Source organism: Podarcis bocagei (genome assembly GCF_964188305.1).
Source record: "Podarcis bocagei genome assembly, chromosome: 3".
Classification (NCBI taxonomy): domain Eukaryota; kingdom Metazoa; phylum Chordata; class Lepidosauria; order Squamata; family Lacertidae; genus Podarcis; species Podarcis bocagei.
Genome location: NC_138127.1, coordinates 89,253,433 through 89,276,629, shown reverse-complemented (window position 1 = coordinate 89,276,629; position 23,197 = coordinate 89,253,433). Strand labels below are relative to the sequence as shown.

Sequence of the window (23,197 nt, the reverse complement as noted above, 5' to 3'; positions counted from 1 at the left end):
ATAAATAAATAAATAAATAAATAAATACCTCCCCTCCCCACACCATTTTTTGCCATCTGTGAATGGAGTGGTAGATTAAAGTTGGCTTTTGTTTGTTTTTAGCCCTATGCACTGTAGCATACTATTGACCATGTTGACTTAGAAATACAGATACATTTCTCCTAAGCAAGAGCATATTTGTTGCCTTCTGTAGCTCCCGTTCAAAATAACTGAATAAAAGGGCAGGGAGATGGCTGCAAGAATTGCCCTGCTTCTGCTTAACCCTATGTCACATCTTAAATGCCCCTAATTTTCTGAGATTCTACCATGTACACATTTCTTAAGCCCAGCAAGGCCAGGAAGCTTGATCTATTACATGTTCTGTACTGTACCAGCATGTCTAGATGGGGAGCCTTGTAAGCCTCTGGTACCGAAATATGAAAAATATACAGTAAAACAATAGTAAAAAGCATGCAGAGAGTGCAAGAAATATTCTGGTGCCAAAGCTCTGCTTTAAAACTATGATATACCTTCCCAGACAATACTTTACTGACTTTCAGAACAGAAGTAAGAGTAAACTCAGTAACAGATGCCTTTTGTTTTTCCCCTGACCTTCACAATCAGTGCTGATCGATTGACGCCTCACTTTTGTTTCCCAAAAATCAAAGTGAAATAAAACGCCTTGAGTGGAAATCAAAAGTCTTTGACATATAGCAGAAAGCTTGCTGTGCAATATTAGTACCCAACGGCAGCTCCAAATTCTTTGTTAAGAGCAACATGCTTTCACCTTGAACTTTTAAAAACAGAATCTGACGACTTAAATCATAGCAATCTTTACCATGCAAATATAATAAAACTAATGGATTGGAAAGGTTCTTTTATGGGTTGCTTTTGTACCTGAACACTTCATGGTACTTCAGGCAGTAGTAAGCTAGTACCTCTTCAGAAGGCCAGATACCTAGAGAAAGAGAGAGAGAGAGAAATGGTCACTTTTAAAGGAAAAGGCTCTCTTAATTTTTTAAAACCTATACTTAGAGCTGTCCAAAGTGATCCTTTGTTGCACTTTTAAATATGGGCCAGGAAGTAACAGGAAAAAGTGAAATATATGCTGTTTGAGTTCTGTTCAAGAAAATAGCTATGTGTGCTCATATTTCTCCAGAATGAGTGTGTTGTGTTCCATTCTTGTTTCATACAAGAATGTCCTTTATTGATGTTGAATTCTGTTTGTCAGAGCAGCCCTAAGTGGAGACTGGGAACAGTACAGTGTGCAGCTGGGCCACAAGTCAAAGTTTATGGAAGGCACTCTGCGCCACTGAGGCCATCTGAGCCTCAAATGACAGCAAAGGACCCAGGAGTACCCCCAAGATACATAACCACTCCTTTAGAGGGAGGGTAACCGTATCAAGAGCATGTAAGCTCCCACCCATCTAGAGAACCCGTCTAGAGAACCCCACCCGTCTAGAGAACCACCCAACAGCGTCTCAGCCTTATCTGGATTGAGCTTCAGTTGGCTGGCTCTCATCCAGTCCATTACTGAGGCAAGAAAATGGTCCAGCACATCCATTGCCAAACCTGCAGTTGTAAAGGAGAAATAGAGCTGTGCGTCATCAGCATATTGCTAACAAGGTACTCCAAAACTCTGGATAACCCCACTCAGGAGATTCATGTACATTTTAAACAGCATAGAAGGCTGCACAGAACCCCAAACTGAAGGCTCCATGGGGCCGAAGAATCACCCTCTGGAAATGACTGTCCAAGTACGACCAGAACCACTGCAAAGTGGTCCACCCACAGGGGCAGCCTTTGGTCTTTCAAATTTCAGTGCACTCTGTGAGAGGGCAAAATCTGAAGCCCCCATCTCTCGCCTTCTGTTCTGCTCAATTCACCACATCATAGTTTTGACGCCCTCCGGCGCCCCCTAGGCAGAACAGGTTATGCTGTCCTAAATCTGCCTCTAACTCAGACAGCCACTCCAGAAGGATACCATAGTTGATACTGAAAGCCGTTGAGAGGTCAAAGAGAATTAACAGGGACACATTTCGCCTCCACATTTCTCTCACAACAAAGGTAATCATACAGGGCACCCAAAGCAGTTTCTGTGCCAAATCTGGGCCTGGATCTTGTTTGTGACCATCTGCTTAAGAACCTTGCCCAGGAAGAGGAGATTGACAACTGGTCGGTACTTAGATTGCCTGAATCCAGGGAGAGTTTACTGAAGAGTGGTTTTATCACTGCCTCCTTCAAGCAGCCAGGGACCACACCCTCTCGTAAGGAGGCATTAATCACCTCCTGGCTCTGCTTTTATCAGTCAAGAGGGGCCAGGGTACAGAGTGCAAGCAGCCACCTTGACTGATCCAAACACCTCAAGCCTTACTAAGTGAAACTCACCCAAAACAACAGAACTAGACATTGCTCTGGACGCCTCTTGATATTTGTTTGCTGTAACAGGGGAGTCAAAATCCTGATGGATGCAAGTGATTTTATCCTCAAAATGCTTTGCAAACAAATCACAGCGAGCTACCATTGGTTCTGCTGCATCCATCAGGCCAGACTGTAAGAGGCCCCGCGCCACCCAAAAAAGCTCTGTTGGATGGCACCATAAGGATGCATTAGAGGCAGCAAAGCATGCCTCCCCTGCTGCGTTCAGTCAGTCGTGATGAGCCTCGCCCTCGACATTCGACTGCATTCCGCAAGAGTTTTCTTCCACTTGTGTTTGAGCCACTTCCCAGCTTGTTTCCACACTCTAAGTTCTGGAGTGTACCACGGAGCCAAGTCACTTTCTCTCAGACTAACCTAACTTACCTGTCATCAGGTTAAAATGACAATTCAGGGTTCCATGGAGAAAGGGAGAGGTACAAATATAACAAGCATACCTACTTTCACCTGATCAATCAATATGTTATGTTTTGGTATTATGAGAATGAAAGTATGTGTGAGTTGGTATAGCATGACAGTTATGAACATGGTGGGTGCATAGTTGAAATCTCATCTCAGGCAGAGACTCATACACTAGATAATCATATGCAGGACATAGTTCTCTGCTCCCTACATCTACAATATGACGACGACAACAACAACAACAACAACAACAACAACAACAACAACAACAGTAGTCTACAGGACTTTGCTACCACTGTATTCTGCACATTGCCTACTGCATTCTTGACATCAAAAGAATCTTAAATAGTAGTCAGAGTACCATCAATGGGCTTGACCTTTGGAAAGAAAGGCAAAGGTTCTTCCTATTACAAGAGCTTTTCCTCATTATTAGCCAATGGTTGAACTCGCGAGCCCTCTGGATCTTTCTGTTTGCACGAACGAGCACAAGGAGATGCTCATTCTTGTGCATCCAGAGGATGGTGCGAACTTGGAGCATTTGTTAGCTAAAGGGCAATCTTCATTAGCCATGGTATCATTAGGATTTAAATTATATCCTCTATGGCCTCCAGCCAGCAGAAAGGGATAATCCATACACACTACTGCACTATGTTAGATCAGAGTCACATTATAGTAATGCTTTGTAGAAATCCCAGAGAAGTGAAACTAGCTTCCATAAGTCTCCCGCCCCCTGCCCCCATGGGAAAAGTTTTCAAGAGTAAGGATTATTTCTGCCAAACCCCACCCAACAAAGATGATGGGGGCATTCTTAGATCTCATTCTGGAGGAAGCGTTATCCCACTGCTTCCCCAAACTAGTCAGAACAACAAGTTGTCTCTGTGTTTGTTTGTTTATATGTAGGCATATACCAGTACCTACAGGATACCTTCCCGCGCTCACTATAAGTGAGCACACAGCCAAAAGAGAGTATGGTGTAAAGTGGAATTTATTTATTTTTTACATCCATATTGCTCTCCACCCACTGTGTAAAGAACTGCTTTTCCAGAGCTCTGCCTTTCTTTGGATGCAAACTCAGTTGAGGTTACCAGTTCCTGTGCTTCCCACCACTGCACCATAATTGAGAACTTTCAGTTGGACAGGGGTGTATGTGTATGAAAAATTAACATGCCTATTTGTAGATTGTTTTCCTCTCATAATATATATTGCGATACTGAAATAAGTGAAAGGGTTATTTTGTACCCCATAACCATTAAAGGCTCAAAGTGCAAAGTCTACTCTGCCCTTTCCCAATTGCAGCAATGGTGCTAATGCCCCACTCAAGGCTAAGAAGTTCTGCCACACTGGTAGAATAACTTGGAAAACCTTCCAGCCCCCCCCCTGCCCCCAGGTAGTTGCACAGCTTTGGGACTGTGTGGTATCCATCTCCCATGTCTGCCTAGAATTTGGCTGCAATGGCAGAGAAAAGGGTCATATCAACATAAGGGAACATTTGTTGTGTGGATTGTATCCTTTGTATTTCAAACCGGGTTGTTGTTGTTGTCATTTTAAAAAAAAATATCCACCAAAGCAATTTTTCATATCTAGTAGATGTAATTCATTTAGAACCACCTGCAATCTTCCTCAAACTAACTTTCTTTATTAAAACCAACTTTTTTTAAAAAAACACACCCTCAAACTGTTCTCAGTTATGTCACAAAATACTAGCCATTGCAAGACACGTCTCAACCTTCTAGAATTTCTCTCTCACCTTGCAATTTGGAAAAATTAAACTTTGTCTTTGAATGACAGGTAAGTCACTCTACCTTTTATTGGGGGACTGCCGCAAATGCAGTACAAAGTTAGCACTCTGTTCCCTGGTAGAAGCAGCTGTCATATCATCAATGGGAAAGATTGTAAACAGGTTCCTCTGAATCCACACAACAACTCAATCAGCCACTAGCTACACATAATGCACCTTTCTGCAATCCTTTAGTATTACAAAGTAACATGCCAGTAATAATTCCAGGCACAGACAGCAGCAGAAACAACAAAAATAATAGTAGCCAGCACTCTCTCACAAACAGAGGTCTCAAATATGGAAGTACACAGCGCAACCCACTAAAGCATTAAGCTAGCAGCAAGAATACCTTTGTTAATTTTAGTAAAAGGAAAAGCTTCTCTTGCTTGAACAGGTAGGTAATCCTCTTTGATGGCTTTCAAAATAGGGATAAGCTTAACAAGCCATGTGGAGGAGTTTGCACTTTGACTTCTACTCCCTTGTACTGACCTATATTTTATAATATGCAAAGATGTAATATAGCTATAGATCAAAATGCTGCCTGGATGTATGTATTTCTCATTCATCACAAAGCCAGGGAACCGTCCAGCCCATTGAAACCAACAGGAGAAATTAAACTCTTTGCAAATGTAATCAAAGGGTTTTCATTTTGGACCCAATCCAAATGAGTGTAAAATGTGCTTAAGTTCCATTGAAATCAATTAAGCTAAGCCCTATTATTCAATTCCATTTATTCGTGTTAGGGACAGTGACAACATGCTGATACGTCACATACCTCTGGCATGTCGCTTTTGCTACGTTTAAGGTAAAGGGACCCCTGACCATTAGGTCCAGTCAAGACCGACTCTGGGGTTGCGGCGCTCATCTCGCTTTATTGGCCGAGGAAGCCAGCGTACAGCTTCCGGGTCATGTGGCCAGCATGACTAAGCTGCTTCTGGCAAACCAGAGCAGTGCGTGGAAACGCCATTTACCTTCCCACTGGAGCGGTACCTATTTATCTACTTGCACTTTGACATGCTTTCAAACTGCTAGGTTGGCAGGAGCAGGGACCAAGCAACAGGAGCGCACCCCATCGCGGGGATTCGAACCGCCGACCTTCTGATTGGCAAATCCTAGGCTCTGTGGTTTAACCCACAGCGCCACCTGTGTTTACAACTGTACAAAAGTTGGAGGGCAAACATGATGCAGGATGCCTCCTGTACTCATGGAGGCTTCCTGCACAGTTTAGGTCCCTGCATAATACAGCACTTCTCCCTCTAACCCAGGCATAGGCAAACTCCGGCCCTCCAGATGTTTCGGACTACAATTCCCATCATCCCTAGCTAACAGGACCAGTGGTCAGGGATGATGGGAATTGTAGTCCCAAACATCTGGAGGGCCGGACTTTGCCTATGCCTGCTCTAACCTGCTGATCTTTCCTTGTGTGTCCCTTTTATTTTGGCAAGCATAAGAACAAAAGAACGGCCCTTCTGGAACAGATGAAACCAAGGTCCATCTAGTCTAGCCTACTGTTCTTACAATGGCCAACAATATGCCAAACATTATGTTGGAACCAGATATTTACTGAGATAATATCTAGTTTGCTCTTAAATTTAGCCTAATTCATTTCAATGGGGTTTAAGTGGAACTAACTTTCTTTGAATTAAAGCCAATCCATATTTCAAGGTTATTCCACTTGAAAGTCTGTAAATTCTTCACTGATTATACATTGGCTTCCAGCTTTACATGTATCAAGTTAACTAGGCATTTACATTAAAGCCTTCTTTTGTATTCTTACACTTCTTATTTATACCTTTCTACACACTAGACAAGCTTTCTGCTTTACACAACTTAATCTGTATATTTCCCCTTCTCCTCCATATGTTTGATATTCTAGTTTCATTCTCTCATTAAATGATTGCACTATTATTTGCACCCGCGAATGTTATAAATAGGAGCACTATAAAACCTTTGTGTGAGTACAGTAATTGTCACCTTTAAGGTCAAAACTACATAAGAGAAAATTAGATGCTGGATAAAAATCTGGCACTAAAGCAACATGATAAAGAAACCATATAATGCATGATTGTATTCTCCAAGGAATTAAACATATAAATGGTCATGTATTTTAAATGTGGATCTGCCAGGAAAGCTCCCAAAGGCCTTCACCAGCAGAAGGTGAAGTAACAGCAATATCTTCATAAACCTCATTGAGTTAAATAGAGCTCACTCACAAGTAAGTGTGCGGAGAATTGTGACATGTTCGAAATCTTACAATTCTGAATGGATTAAACCAGTTGGCCCTCAGGAAGAGTTGTGAACTGGAAGGGGTCAGAAGCAATCATGTTGGAATAATAATTCATTTTGGGTGCACCTTTTAGGTCTCTCATTTTCTATTGGTGCTTTTTCTCAACTTATTCTCTTTTTCAAGTAGGTAGCCTATTCCTAGTAGGAATACTGTTCACAGAGGAAAGCAAATAGGCAGGGGTAAAATGAAAAAAAAAAGTCACTCAGAACCATATTACATCATCAGGCATCTCTGATGCTAGAACATAGTGAAAGGAACCAAAATATATAGGTTTTAAGAAATTTTTAAAATTAAAGCTAGCTTGGTCAATTAAGGGCATACAAGTTTTTTTTAGAAATATTCTATCATCTATCTATCTATCTATCTATCTATCTATCTATCTATCTATCTATCTATCTATTTTATAGAAATACCAGCAGGAAAGCACTACTGCATTGTTAGCTGCCACACAGCAACTATAAAAGGGTGCATTTCAAGCAGCATACAGTGCCACCAGGTATTTCAACAAAACAAAGAAAGCACAAAAGGATCCACAAACCATAAGCCTGAGTTAGTGAGGTATCATGCTTAGTAGATAGCAGAATGAGTTAAATATTCAGCAGAACTCCCATCTTGTATCAGGTTCCAAAGAGAGGGCCAGTTTGTTATAGTGACCAGAGCATTAGAATAGAATTTGAGAGACAGGTCTTCAAATCCCCACATCCACAATCAACAAAGCATCAGCTGTGGTTCATCAGAACTCTAGTATTTTGCTTTTCTTTCAACAAACAATACTTTTTGCTCAAATGGCTATTTTTGCATTAAGCTCCACACACACACAAATAAATGCCTAAGCATTCCCTAGACGTGTGCAAGATGAGAAATCAAAATATTTTGCTAGCTAGGTGGTATCATACTCAAATGATATTTAGAGTTTTATTAAAGTATGTAACTCATTTCCAGCTACAAAAGCATCATGTTAAACAAACAAACAAAAACCTAATAAATTTATATACTGCCTTTCAAACATAAAATTATTCCCAAAGAAATTTACAGACGGCAAAGCAGTAAAACACTGTTGCACACCACCCCAATTTCTGAGTTACCCAGGGTTTGTGTTTCCTTTTGGGAATGAGGCACAGTAGAGACTGTGGTGCTTTTATGATATATGGTTTATTTACACATATATACAACCTGATCTTATGATTGAGGAGTTCACAGCATTAATACCCCCAAAAGGGTCTTGCTTCTCCCATAGCCACAGCCTTGGATTCTAGCAGAAATCAAATGTTGCTCTCTGACCCTGTGCTTGCTGCTCCCCCCCCCCCAGCTTCTAGCTCACATAACAGCAAACTCAGCTCTCAAACTTAGTCTTTGTCCTTCTGACTATCTAAAAGTTGAAGGAGGCGGTCCCATCCATTTGTTATCTGGCACAGAGGCCCTTTCCTTTGTTCTCTTAATGGCTGGTCACCCAGGTGGTTACCTCATCAGGAAGCTAGCCTGGCTTAATTAGTTTTTAACACTTGCTAGGATTATAGGCGTCTGGCCCCCACAAACAACACAACGCAACACAACACAAATACAAGGTTCATTGGGGCAACATGAAAGATCCTTATACAAATACCCATGTGCATACGGACTTTCCTAATTTCTATTTCCTGCAGTGGTGTCTTACAGAACCTATTTCCAGTGGTTCTACAGGACACCACTCATGAGGACCCTCTGTCTTTCAAGAACCGCTTAGACCAGGTCTAAATGTTATATTTCCAAGTTTGGTGTTGGCTTGGGAACTGAGTTGTAATATTTCCAGAATCGTTTGCGTGGTATGGGGTAAAACAACAACAAAGCAGTTGTTGACTACGATGCCATAAACGAAACACAGTACTGAAGAAGCACATCCCATGAAGCATGGTTAGCAGCGAAACACAACTCAATAGGTCCCTATTTTTAGTGTCTTCCCTTTACAATACAAATAAGGCCACACAGCTGATGCAAATTTACTTCCTCCCTTTGTGCCAAGTCCTTTGACAAACCATAGAGAAAAAGAGGGCTAGACTGCCTCCTCTAGACCAGCCATTCAGGCCACCACACAGACTGTTTGGGTGTTATGTGATACCTTTGCAGCACAGCAAAAAGCTAGCAGTGATGAGGCTTCTCCCTTGAGAAAGTGTTCCACTGCTGTGGTGCTATGACTCCAAAGGCCCTCTTCTGCACTCCTAGCTGCTGCATCTCAGACATGGAGAAGAGCCCCTGTGGTCAGTCTAAGTCAGGGCTAGCGATTGTGGTGCCCCCCAGACCACAACTCAGCCCCAGCCAGCATGACTAGTGATTAGGGATGATGGAAGCTGAGGTTAAGTAATATCTTGAGACCACCACATTGGCCTTAGTAGACATTCAGTAGACGTTTAGTAGAGATACAGAAGATGGTCCTTAGTAGACTTTCATTTTACATTCGGCAGTACTTTCCCTTATCACTGTGAATCTTAATACATATACAATGAATACATGATCACTCCTCCCATTTTCCTCCTTTTCCAGGTTTTAGACCAGAAAGCAAAAGAAATATATATAATAGTGTCAAAGAGAGATTGCCACCTTCATGTACCATGGGAATAGCCGTAAGTACCGTAACACAAAGCAAACTAGAGAAATTGAAGCACATCGCTCTACGTTTCCTTCTCTGTTTGTCTTTTATACAACCCTCTTTCAATCTAAAGCTGAATTTATGAGATTCTGATCACCGAAAAATATGTATAAACAGCTGGCAGAGACCTTCAGCTTGGCCAAAATGGTCTCGGTACTCTATATCTCAACAGGCTTTCAGCTTCATTATTATTCACGGCCAGGAGGAAAACATGATGGTTTGCAATCTGCAAATTTCTTTTACAGCACAAACTTAAGAAGGCCTGTGGAACTGCGATGGAAATACAGTAGCAAGTGAAAAACTATAGATGCTCCGAAATCCAAGCTATATGGCAGCGCTGTCAAATTGTACAAGGCTGCCTGTATTATTGTCTTTACCACCTTTTTTGTGTCAACTGAATGAATTTTGATTTCGTTTTCCTTACCCAGTTTTCAAATAATCATTAAAAATTAAACAACATGGGAACAAGCCTTTTGTGATTACAGCCTTCACTCTCCAGCAACAAGCTGGATCTATGAATTTACGTACTATTGTAGATGTAAATTGCAAAAATTTTACATTCAACTATATTAAAACATCTATTCCAAAAAATGATTACCAGTTGTGAAAAGCAGACAGGCTTATCACTTGCTGTCAGTTGTTCATGTCTAGTTAAGCAATAATGTGCTAAAACTGCTCTTTTGTTTTGTGGAAGAATTTTGGCAATAGAAGAAATGAACACTCGTTTAATAAAAACTCAGGCTGCCTTTTGCTTTGATGGAGGAAGCAGCTGCCTGTTTTCATTTGCTGCAGAGCAGCAAAACCCATCAATATAATAAGCAGCTTAGATGCATCCATCCACAGCATCTGTAAGGATATAGGGCTATTCGCTCAAAACCAATCCTTGGTTTAATTTTAACAAAGATGTGTCTGACATATTTGAAAAATGCATTATAATAGCGTTTTGGTTTTGGGGGTTTTTTTGTTTTTTTGAAATACTAGCAATTTCTCTTTTCTTTTTAAATACTTTCCACAGATTTATGAGAAGGGAAGCGGGTGTATCTGAGCGATGGGAATGATAAAACACACTGCAGCAACAATCTCCAATACAGGTCTCTCTCTCTCTCTCTCTCTCTCTCTCTCTCTCTCTCTCTAAGAAAAATGCAAACATGGAACATTAAGAGCTTGCTTGCTACTTCATATTCTCCTTTCCTCTCTTCAAAATTGTGGGGGGGGGGAGCCTTTAAGCCTATTGATATTGTTTGTGCAACACATACAGAGGCAGACGGAAAAGCACAAGACTATGAAACAATAACCAAAAATATGAAGGGTTGCATACTTTGCTCCAGTTCTTTTGTTACGTTAGCAATTGTAATTACGTGACTCATTATCCCCAAATATATTTGCAATTTGTTTTAAACTGACAGTTTTAACTGCGAAGTTTGAGCAAAGGAAAAAGAACCACCCCACACAGCAACTTTCAGCAGCAAAACTGAAGAAAAATCACACCATGCTACTCAATTCTGAAATACATACAGCTAGAGCCTGTCAATGAAACATTCATGTGTGTATTTTACTTCTTCTATTGTCCACCAACTTAAATTCCACTTGGAGTTGTTATGCTGTACATTTAAGCTATTAAAATTCTGAGATGTTATTATTTTTGTGCTGTCCAATATTCTAAGACCTTTCTAAGCTGAGCTTTTAGATGATTTGCACATTAACGGAGAAGTCAGATAATTCTTAATCCTCCTTTTTCAGATCCAATAATGGATAAGGAAGCATCTTAGCATGATCAACTAGCAATCTGCCTAGCTAGAGTGGTAGTATACCTGAATTTAGGATTAGCCATTGGTTCCCCCCCCATAATATCTGATTTAAATGAGCACTCATTTTGAGAAGTGAAGTGGGAATGTTTTCTATGATAGCTAAAGTGATAGCTGTTTCCATTTAAATATGCAGTCATGAATTCTAGGTATGCTTGTTCACATTCTGTGCAGAGAATTCTGCAGAGTAACAAGAATGTCTTAAAGCATTCAGGTAAATAACTACTTTCCTTACCTACAATCTTAATAGCTGATGAATACAGTTCCAATTATTTAATTCCTGGCCAAACAGACATCTAACTTTTCAAATTTACTGGCTTTTCCCTTTGCACCTTCATTTTTGGAGGCAATAAATGGTAAATAATACTCCCTATTGTGCACATAGGGTTGATAGGGTTGTGTTCTAATCGCATCCCCCCAAGTGTAAGTCAAATATTGTTTCCGACTAACTACGATCTAGCAACAGGGATACATGCACAGAAATAGGCTTTATTTAAACAAATTTATAGGGACGCGGGTGGCGCTGTGGGTTAAAGCCTCTGCGCCTAGGACTTGCCGACCGAAAGGTCGGCGGTTCGAATCCCCACGGCGGGGTGCACTCCCGTCGCTCGGTCCCAGCGCCTGCCAACCTAGCAGTTCGAAACCACCCTCGGGTGCAAGTAGATAAATAGGGACCGCTTACTAGCGGGAAGGTAAACGGCATTCTGTGTGCTGCGCTGGCTTGCCAGATGCAGCTTGTCACGCTGGCCACGTGACCCGGAAGTGTCTCCGGACAGCGCTGGCTCCTGGCCTATAGAGTGAGATGAGCGCACAACCCTAGAGTCTGGCAAGACTGGCCCGTACGGGCAGGGGTACCTTTACCTTTACCTTAAACAAATTTATAATCCACTTTTAGGGAGCTCTTCACAAAGTAGCTTACACATCCATAAAAAAGTGCATTGATCTGTTGCAATGGGGGTTTCAGCAGCCTGCTCTATGTTTGGGACTTGGATCAAGCAACCTGGCTACAAGCAACCAGGTACAGCCATCAGGCACAGGTTGGTAAATTATCATTGTGAAGGACAGAGCGAAGCCTCTTGAGTAAGATGGGAGCATCCTAGATGCTCTCTTCTCATGCCAAATGACACTTATATTCTCCTGCCCCATAAAGTCTGTTAGTATCGTTAGCGCAGTAATAATCATACAGTCTTCTCCTATGCTCTCTTTCTAGACTGTGGCTAAAGTCCATATACAGCAATAGATGAGATCTCAATCCTTGGCAAGTATGTCGTATGTGGAAAAGGGAACACAGTCTTCTTGCTCGGCATAGCAGCCATGGAGCTAGCCAACTTTACTCATGTTAGTTGCCTCAGTGGCTGGGCGAGGGGCTCTAAGTCTTGAGTATTTGGAGATGAGCAGCTCTAGTTTGCTGAGCTTCACATAAGCCTCTTCTCATCCCTAAATCTCTGCTCCATATACAAACTGGTGTTGGAATAATAATAATGATAATGATAATGATAATGATAATAATAAACACCCTTCTATAGGACTCCTCTAAAGTAGCAAATTGGGTATCTTCCTAAGGTCACCTTAGTTGGCCATTTACACATCTGAATATAAGTGTGTGTGTTCCAGTCATGACAAAGAGGTAAAATGTATTGATGCCTTAAACAATTGTGCCCTAGAACACTAAGCAACCCTAGACGTAAACTTAAGTGGTGTCCATGTGTGAGATATAAGTGTGTTGTACAATTGGCTAACAAGGGAGTCAAAGGTGTGCTAAAGGAGGTCATGGAGATTTCAGAGACGCTGAATGAATGCTTTGCTTCTGTTCTCACAGCGGAAGGTCTACCTCTTTTTTAAATCAGAACCAGTGAAGGTGGTGAATGTCCTGTGTGAGTGCCTGGAGGCGGTTGGAGGATGGATGGAAGCTTACGGATTGAGGTTGAATCCTGACAAGACAGAAGTATTGTTTCTGGGGGACAGAGGGCAGGCAGGTGTGGAGGACTCCCTGGTCCTGAATGGGGTAACTGTGCCCCTGAAGGACCAGGTGTGCAGCCTGGGAGTCATTTTGGCCTCACAGCTGTCCATGGAGTCACAGGTTAATTCTGTGTCCAGGCCGCCTGTCTACCAGCTGCATCCGGTACGCCGGCTGAGACCCTACTTGCCTGTGCACTGTCATGCCAGAGAGGTATATGCTCTGGTTATCTCCCGCTTGGACTACTGCAATGTGTTCTACATGGGGCTAACTTTGAAAACTGGTGACTAACAGCAGCTGCCGAGACCATATAGTACCAGTCCTGAAAGACCCACATTGGCTCCCAGTAGATTTCTGAGCACAACCCAAAGTGTTGGTGCTTACCTTTAGGGCCCTAAATGGCCTTGGCCTGTATATCTGAAGCAGTGTCTCTCTCTCTCCCCCCCCCCCCCATTGTTCAGCCTGGACACGGAGATCCTGTACTGAGGGCTTTCTGGCGGTTCCCACACTGCAAGAAGAGAAGCTACAGGGAACCAGGCAGAGGGCCTTCTCGGTAGTGGCACCCACCCTGTGGAATGCCCTCCCATCAGATGTCAAAAAGATGAGTAATTATATAATCATTAGGAGACATCTGAAGACAGCCCTATATATGGAAGCTTTTTAAGGTTTAATGTTTTGCTGTGTTTTTATATGTGCTGGAAGCAGCCCAGAGGCGCATCCTAGTCAGGTGAGCAGGGCACAAATTAACAACAACAACAACAACTTATTATTTCCCTCTGCCTGAAATAGCTTTTGCAGTAAGTAAGTCTGAGGACCTGAGGCAAAGAGTGTTAACCTAATAGGCAAAATAAAAACTGACTGGGTCGAGATGGCATCCACCCAAGGGTTCTCAAAGAACTCAGTGTTAAATTGCTGATTGTCTAACAAAAATATGTAACCTAAGGACTGCAAAGTGGCCAATATAATGCCAATTTATAAAAAAGGAATCCAGGGTAGATCCTGGAAATTACAGCCTGGTTAGGTTGTCTGTCCTGGGAAAACTGGTGGAAAATATCGTTAAAGATAAAATAACCAAGTATATAGAAGAGAAAGCCTTGTTGAAGCAGACACAGCATGGCTTCTGTGAGAGTAAGTCCTGCTTCCCTAACCTATTAGAGTTTTGTGAGAGAGTGAACAAGCAAATAGATACATGTGATTTGGTTGACACAGTGTACTTTTAAAAAGCTTTTGACAAAGTACAGTACCTCACCAAAGACTCCTGAGTAAGCTTAGCAGTCATGGAATAAGAAGAGAGCTCCTCTTGTGGATCAAGAACCGGAGTAGAAATAAATGGAGAGTTTGCCCAATGGAGAGATGTAGAAAGTGGGGGCCCCAAGGATTGGTATTGGGATCTGTGCCTTTAATCTGTTCATAACTCATCTAGCGTTAGGGGTGTGAGTAGTGTGGTGGCCAAGTTTGCTGATGATACTAAACTATTCAGAGTAGTGATATATATATGTATAAAAAAGAATTGCAAAAACTTGCAAAATGACTTCTCCTAAATGAGTAATAAAATGGCAAATGTAATCCATTGTAAACAAGCATAAAGTGACTCATTTCAGGACAAAAACATATTAATTTCACATGTACACTCATCGGATCCAAAACGGCAGTGACTGACCAAGAAAGAGACCTTGGGGTTAGTCAGTGCTAAGAAAGCATTAGAGGAAATTGAAGAATTTGGACAAGTAGCAGGTTTTAAATTAAACAGAAAAACAGACATTAACAGACAAGATACTAAGCTTTTCCTATATGCAACAACCGCAGCAAGAATTTTATTAGCGCAGAAGTGGAAACAAGAGGAATTACCAACAAAGGAAGAATGGCAATTGAAGTTAATGGAGTATGCGGAACTGGCCAAAATGATGGGAAGAATCCGAGAACAGCAGGACCAGAAGTTCATCAAGGACTACTAAATTTTTAAATTATTTGAAAGACAACTGTATTCAATCAAACACATTGGTAGGATTGCAAGAAGCTTTGTAAGGAAAGGTATAAAAATCACTGCAGAGAAGAATAAGAAAATATAATGCTTTGATGTTTTTGATTTGAAAGCAATGGTTAAGTAGTGAAAACGCAGAAATTTGAAATGAAAGACAGAAAATCATAAGGAAGGTCTGAAGGAAGTCATGGCCAAATTGTATAATATAAGAGGAGAGATTGTAATGGAAAGCATTATTGTAAAATTAATAAAAATGATATGGCAAAAAAAGAAAGAGACCTTGGGGTCATAGTGTATAGTTCAGTGAAGATGTTGACCCAGTAGCTATGAAAATGTATTTTCCATTCTAGGCTTCATTGGAAAAATAAGCCTGCCAATAGCATAACATGGCTATACAAATCTACGGTGTGACTGCATTTAGAATACTGTATACAGTTCTGGTCACCTCATGTCAAAAAGGATATCTTAGAGTTTGAAAAGGTTCAGAAGAGGGCAGCCGGAACGATTAAGGAAATGGAGTAACTCACATATTAGGAAAGGTTGCAGCATTTAAGGCTGACTGTCTAGACAGATGACTTAATGATTTTAATGCCTGTTGTAGCAATTGTAACGTGCTATGCCAGATGCTATGTGGTTTTTAATTGTATTTTCATTGCTTCTTTTATGTAGTATATTGTATTAAAAATTGCATTCCACTGAATACAAACTTTAATACAATAAAATACAATTAAAATTAATATGAATATTTAATATAGGCATGCCACAGACCACCTGAATAAAGCTCTACAGACCACGGTTTGGGAATCCTTGGTTTAGAGAGTTCTTAAATTCCAGAAGGTATGCTTTAGTACACTTAACATTAGCTAGAAGATACTACGTACTTCCCATCATTCTAAGGAACTCAGAGCAGTGTATGCTGTCACTTTCTCCATTGATCCTCACCACAATCATGTGAGGTAGACTGGCCTGAAACCGAAATTCATGGCTGACTGTCAAAGTAAATGTGATAGTAGAAGACAAGTATTAAACCATTATTAAAGGCTTGACTCATTCATCGTATCAATAATAAGTTAAGCCAAAGTAGTCTGGGTAGATGAAGGGCCAAAATAGAATAGCAGTGGATTGCAGTGTGAGTGAAGGGCTTTTAAAATGCTTCGCTCCCATGCCAACATCTCAATGAAGATTGTTCACTCCCACCTGCTACTGGTGTTAGGTGAGAAGCTGCCACTGGTGCCAGTAGCAACTTCTTTCCCAGTGCAAATGACAGTTTTGAAGAGGGGGTTGTTAGGAACTTGGAATCAGGTAGAAAGATCAACTAGCTATGCTGTTGTCCTGATCTTAGGTGATCCCCACAGCTGCCATTTAACACTTTCCTTAAAAGATCGGCCACACTGTACTTTTAATACAATGCATAAAGGTAAAGGTAAAGGGACCCCTGACCATTAGGTCCAGTCGTGGCCGACTCTTGGGTTGCGGTGCTCATCTTGCGTTATTGGCTGAGGGAGCCGGCGTACAGCTTCCAGGTCATGTGGCCAGCATGACTAAGCTGCTTCTGGCGAACCAGAGCAGTGCATGGAAACGCCGTTTATTTTCCTGCCAGAGCAGTACCTATTTATCTACTTGCACTTTGACGTGCTTCGAACTGCTAGGTTGGCAGGAGCAGGAACTGAGCAACGGGAGCTCACCCCGCCGCGGGGATTCGAACCGCCAACCTTCTGATCGGCAAGTCCTAGGCTCTGTGGTTTAACCCTCAGCACCACAATGCATAGCTTGGCCCAAAGAAGTGGCTACTTAACTCTTTCCTTAGAAATCAGTTTTCAGCACAAAATTGCTCTATCCAAGCTGCTTTTCCACCCTTGGAGGGAGATGTAGAAGACATGGGGATTCTGTGTTTCCCCAGCAAGAAAGATGGTTGGGGAGAGTAGCTTTTGAGCTGAAAAGAGACAGGCGGGAGAGAATTAAGCAGCATCTATCTGCAAAATCTCCCAGACCTGGAAGGAAGATTCACTGAAGATAGCAAACATACATAGGATTGCATAGTTACAGGTTGCAATCCTATACAGTACATGTCTACTCAGAAGTAAGTCCCATTGAATTCAGCAGGGTTTACTCCCAGGTAAGTGGATATACGATTACAGACTCAGCATCCACTGAGGCTGCTTCATTTTTTTCTTTAGGATTCAAAAAAAAAAGAATCGCACTGACTCTCAGTTACAAAAAAAAACATTATTTTCCACATTATAGCTTTACAAGCCTGGAAATGTAAAACATCTTGCTGTATGTGTTTTTTTTTAAGTTAACAGTAATTCCTAAGAGGTGGGGGCTGAATTATGCTCTGATCTTTAGTCAAACTAAGCCTCCTGATCTATTGACTGAACTGCAGTTGCACTAACTTGAAATATGGTCCCTCAAATGGTTAAAGGCTGAATGTGATAATTTAACCTTCTATGTTCTTTTCCATAGTGATTATATATAATGTATATTGCAGAATCAGGCTTTTGAATTCCTTGCCATCTTAGAAACACACTCTGAACTCTAGCGATAGCAGAGTGTATGACTCCTTATTTTATACAGATCTCATCCCCATAAGGTCGTGGAATATTATGATACCCTTGTGTACCTCAAATATTTAGCAGACAGGATCATTTGACAGTTAGGTTATGCTTCTCTAAATGAGTTTCTGGTTTTAAAATGAAAAGATGGGTGTCCATTCTCCTGAAAAGTAAGCTCCTTTCTTCATGATTAAACAGACCTCTCTATTGCACTGTCATAAACTTTTCTGCTGTCGTTGAATTGATCCCCCTCTAATAATAGGGGAAATATTATTCCTATTAATTCTGACACTTTGGGTTCCATCTCTTGTAATTAGCAGCCAACAACAATGTTCCACACTGCTGTTTTGTGCTGAAAATTCAATCATAATAAATAATGAAAATTCTGTTGTTTCAGAGAGAGGATGGGAAAAAAATCAAGCAAAATATGTACAATTTGCACACACACACACACACACACACACACAAAACACATGATATTGAAAAAGGTAATTTACTATGTATTCTTTTCTGAGACTACGTGGATTGTCTGCTGTCTGGAATAGGAATGAAATCTCGCCTTTGGTATTTCTCCGAGACTGTGATAGCTCAGTTGTCTGCCTCCAAAATGCCAAGATAGGGGAATCTCATCAACCAGAGACCAGCTACATGATGGGCAGTTAATAGATATATCAAACCTTAGGATATATGCTAAGCTGAAGAGATGATTGGTCGCTTGATATACTGATTGATTAGCATAGGGAGAATGGGTTTCTTCTTGACAACCTAAGATTATGCTTCAGCTAAGCTCAAATTGCTTACACCTCTTCTATTGGGTTTAAAATTACAGCCCTGTCATCTAAAACCTCTCTTCAATGAAATTTTTACCATATATAAAAATTAAAGGGGGGAAAAGAAAGTAGGAGTATTGGATAAGAGTAAATGGGAGAGATACATTTCCCACTACTGTTGTTGCTACCACTAGAAAAACCTGATAAGTAAATCCACTTGAGAGAAAAAAACACACACCATGCACTCAGCAAACTATCACAGAGCCCTATATAACAGTTTGGAGGAAGGAGGTGAAGGGGAGGAAGGAAAAGAGGTTCAGGATTCAAAGGAGGCTTCCAGGTGGAGCGATTGTCAGGCATCAAGCAGACTAATTCGCGGCACCCAAAACTTGTAAAATAGAAGAGCTGTGTCAAGACCCAGGCCAATTCCCGCTAGTCCAGGTGAACACCAGAAAATTAATAGCATCACACAGGAATCATATTCCAAATTGGTTTGTCTTCAGGGATTATAGAGCACAACTCTGCATAAAGTGCCCCACCCAACTATGAATTATATCCAACTATGCCATACAGTTGTACCTTGGTTTTCGAACAGCTTAGTTCACGAACAACTGGGAACTCGAATGTCGCAACCCCGGAAGTAGGTGTTTGCAAACTTTGCCCCGGAAGTTGAACATCTGGCGCAGCTTCTGATTGGCTGCAGGTCACTCCTGCAGCCAATCGGAGGCCGCGCCTTGGTTTCGAAACGTTTCGGAAGTCGAACGGACTTCCGAAACGCATTATGTTCGAAAACCAAGGTACGACTGTACTCAGAGCACACACACTGAATTGATGGACATGACTGAATTAAGTCAATTATCTCAATGTGTGTTCTCTCAGTAGTCATTAATAGTAATGGCTAACGTAGGTCCCTTAATTTCAGTGGGTCTACTCTGAGGGAAGTTTTGATACACAATCCCACGTCCTTAATTTTTGCTTGAAATATACTGGTATCAGGATAGAGCTACACATTACAGTGGCAGGACCATGTTCATTTTCTGTCAGCTTAGGGTGTCCTCATTACATAAACTCATAACCACAGAATTTGAAAGGGCGTTGTAGCACTGGTGGGAGGTGGGATGTACACTGTGATGTTTTCAGGGCATAGAGCAAGTTTAATTCTGCCTCACAGAAGATGAAACATTTTGGTGGCAGTGCCATGCCTATGGCACCACCAACACCACTGCTACTGTTAAAAATCAGGTAGGCCAAACCATGGAATAACATCATTGCATTATTGCAAGATAGGTAAGTCACCTGTGTGAAAAACTGCCAAATCACAGAAGGCTCCGAAACACAAAACCACAAATGTTAATATATCATATAAATTATATGTAACAGTAAATTATTATTTTTCCCAAGCAAATACAGTGAACAGTCAATATCCAAAAATGTTTCTAGCAGAATTGGAGAACCACGTGTTTTTTGCTTGCTTGCTTGCTTGCTTATTTATTTATATTTGATTTTTATATCACCCTTCATTGTAAGATCTCAGGGAGGTTCACAGAATAAAATACAGGATAAAAAAAGTAAATAAGTAAAGCAAAACAGCAAATGATAACCCCTCCCCTTCCTAATGTATGTATACATTTATATATATATATACATATACATACACACACACACACACACAACAACAACAACAACAACAACAACAACAATAATAATAATAATAATAATAATAATTTTATATATATTTATTACATGGAAAAGGGAGCAGAACGATACAGGGTTTTCCTGCCCTGCTCATAAACATAATATTATACCACTTATTCATATATTTCCATTAGAGATTATTTTTCTGTACATATGTGTTAAAAGATTTGCCCAGTTTCTATTATGCACAGCTAAATAGGACACCAGTGAAATTAAAGAAAAATAAAATAACTTTTCTAATCTTTGGTTCTGTTACTTTGAAGCATGCCTTGTTCCCCTGCCTGATCAAATAAGGATTTGGTTGTAATCTAACACGGGCTAAGTAGTTCATTGAGAATGTTAAAATCTGCATTAATAAACAGGACTGGGCTTCTCAGATTTTTGGCCCCTCCTTTCCTTTTGCTATCTGCTATGAGCGGTAGGGGATCAGCTGCAACTCAAATCCCCAGCTGAACAACCCAAATACAACCGAGTGAGCAGACTTAAAACAAGGCCATTTATTGGTGCCTGTTATGCAAACAAAGCATTCAAGTCTTCGAAACAGATGTCAACTGAAGCATATGCTTACTGTAAACTGGAATTTGATTCTCTTTATAAAAATAGACTTAAATGGGCCTTCAGAGACCAGCCTGCCTCTTGTTGTATACCACTGCCTAACTCAATTCTGTCATAAGCCTTTCAAAAGATGAATAGTCTGATATCCAAGGGCAAAAGTAGAAAAGCAAAAAAGAGAGAAATAAATGAAATAAAAAAATAATAACAATGGAAATAAATGATAACATGTTGGAGCAGTTCCCAGAAGCAATTTTACAGATTTCCTTTAAAAACACAAGACAGGAAGTTAAAAGCTTAGTGCAGGTCACCCATGGCATGTTGAGTTATCATTTTATACCACTTAGGGTGAAAAAGGGACTCAGCGTTCAGGTGGCAAGTTTAGTACAGTGCTTGCCTCTCTCTCTCCGCCCCCCCCCCCCGCCCCGCTTACCTCTTCTCACATTTTGATGCCTTTTAAATGTCACTTATTTTACATGAGGCAGTTGGTGGAGACATGAGTCAACAGCAATCAGAACCATTATCCCCTGCAGCGAGCCCTGGTCCTAATGCATTATGACACCTTAGCTGGCCAGCCACCGATTTACCTTTCTGCTTCTTAGGGAATTAAGTGGCATCATGTGAAAATGGTTGTGATATGAACAGCATGGGCATAACTGGTATTAAATTTACCTCTCAGCCTAAGTGAATTTTCCTCACATGTGACTAATCAAAATGAAAGCTGTGGACACAGGCAGATACGGCCAGCACTCCTCCACCCCTGGGACCGGGGCTATTTTGTTTTATCTCTTTGTACAAGCTGGCAGAAGTTTAAAGTGAAGGGGATAATCCAGTGCTGGTGTCTTTATGAAATAACATCCTTACATGAAGAGGCTTTTAACTGTCTGTCGCCGTCTTGCCTCCCTCCCTCTCTTTTTTGCCAAAAAAAGAAGAAGGAAAGAGGGGGGGGGGAAGTGTGACAATCTCATTTTGCTGAGCACCCTCCCATGAAAAGAGAAAATAATAGCCATAATAGCTATGGCTAGTACTGACCTTACACAATCCATTATCCACTAAACACTTTAAAAGTCAGTTTTACATACGCTTGGGGGGGGGGGGGAGGAATTACAGAACTATCCTGAGAGCTGATGATGACGATTTACTAAATTTGGCTTTGCTTTGAAACCTAGTTACCGGATCTCTCAAATCCATATATGTCCGTGCCATTCCTGAAAAGCAGAACAAAATGTCCTTGTTTCAAAACAACAGCTCTCCTTGAAAGGGAAATGGGTAGCAGTGAGAAAACACTTTTCAGAAAGCAAAAGCATACATACAGTAGTGACGCAACCTGCCTCACCGTGAATGTTCCTCGACATAAATACAAAAGGATGCTGAAGTCCACCAGTATTTTTGGAATAGCTGACATTCAGACGATAAAGAAGTAGTGCTTTACTACCATTTAGCGGCGGTTGGAAGGTGCCAAAGAAAGTGCAGCCACAGCAATTATCATCCCGCACAGTCAAAGGAATGTTTATTGACAGACAAGAATGCTATGAACCAACTGTGAATGTTACTGATAATACTTGCACAATGCTAAATTTCACTAGAATAGGCTAGCATATGCTTCATAGTGTATTTCCCAAACTGTATTATTTAAAAGCAGTAAGGGCAGCATTGCAACCTTTTTTGCTTTCATTAAAGGGGGTGGGGAGCAAACTTGTTTGCACTCTATTGATCACAGTCTGTTACAAAATTCTAGCCATTTATTTTGTCAAATCATACAGCATCTATTTTGATGAATGAGTTGTTGACGTTCCTTATGTTGTGATCTGTTAGCTTAAGGCTGTGGAAGATCAATCTTCTCCTTCAGCAATTGCTCTATTTATTAAAAAAAACAAAAAACCCAATTTTTTAAAAAAGTTCAACAACAACCCTAAAGATGGCTTATAAATTAGTAGGCAGTACGAAAACCATTCTTCACCACAGTACAAAGAACATGATCCTCCAACCACTTTTTACTTCCAATGATTTCAAAGGGAAAGTATACCACTTTTCTGAAGCGTTAAACAATTTTTAAAATCACATATTTCAAAAGCGAAAATACATGAGCATGCCCAAAAGCCAAAAACTATAGGGGGTTCAAAAACATATAACAGTAGTAGCTGTTTTTCATTTTGTCATACGCTAATTGGTGGCTAAAATGTATTAACTTGTCTAGGTTTTCCCAGTAGTGATGTATGGAAGTGAGAGCTGGACCATAAAGAAGGCTGATGGCCGAAGAATTGATGCTTTTGAATTATGGTGCTGGAGGAGACTCTTGAGAGTCCCATAGACTGCAAGAAGATCAAACCTATCCATTCTGAAGGAAATCAGCCCTGAGTGCTCACTAGAAGGACAGATCG

General features: G+C 40.9%; 1 protein-coding gene across 2 annotated transcripts in view; it reads right to left on the bottom strand.

Annotated features, from left to right (window-relative positions):
• Positions 1-23,197, bottom strand: part of CAMKMT (calmodulin-lysine N-methyltransferase) — a 249,531-nt gene that overhangs the window by 50,671 nt on the left and 175,663 nt on the right. For both annotated transcript variants that reach the window (XM_081188781.1, XM_081188782.1), the window contains one exon: positions 877-937. In XM_081188781.1, the coding sequence (XP_081044907.1) occupies positions 877-937 (61 nt within the window). The remainder of the gene's footprint in view (positions 1-876; positions 938-23,197) is intronic.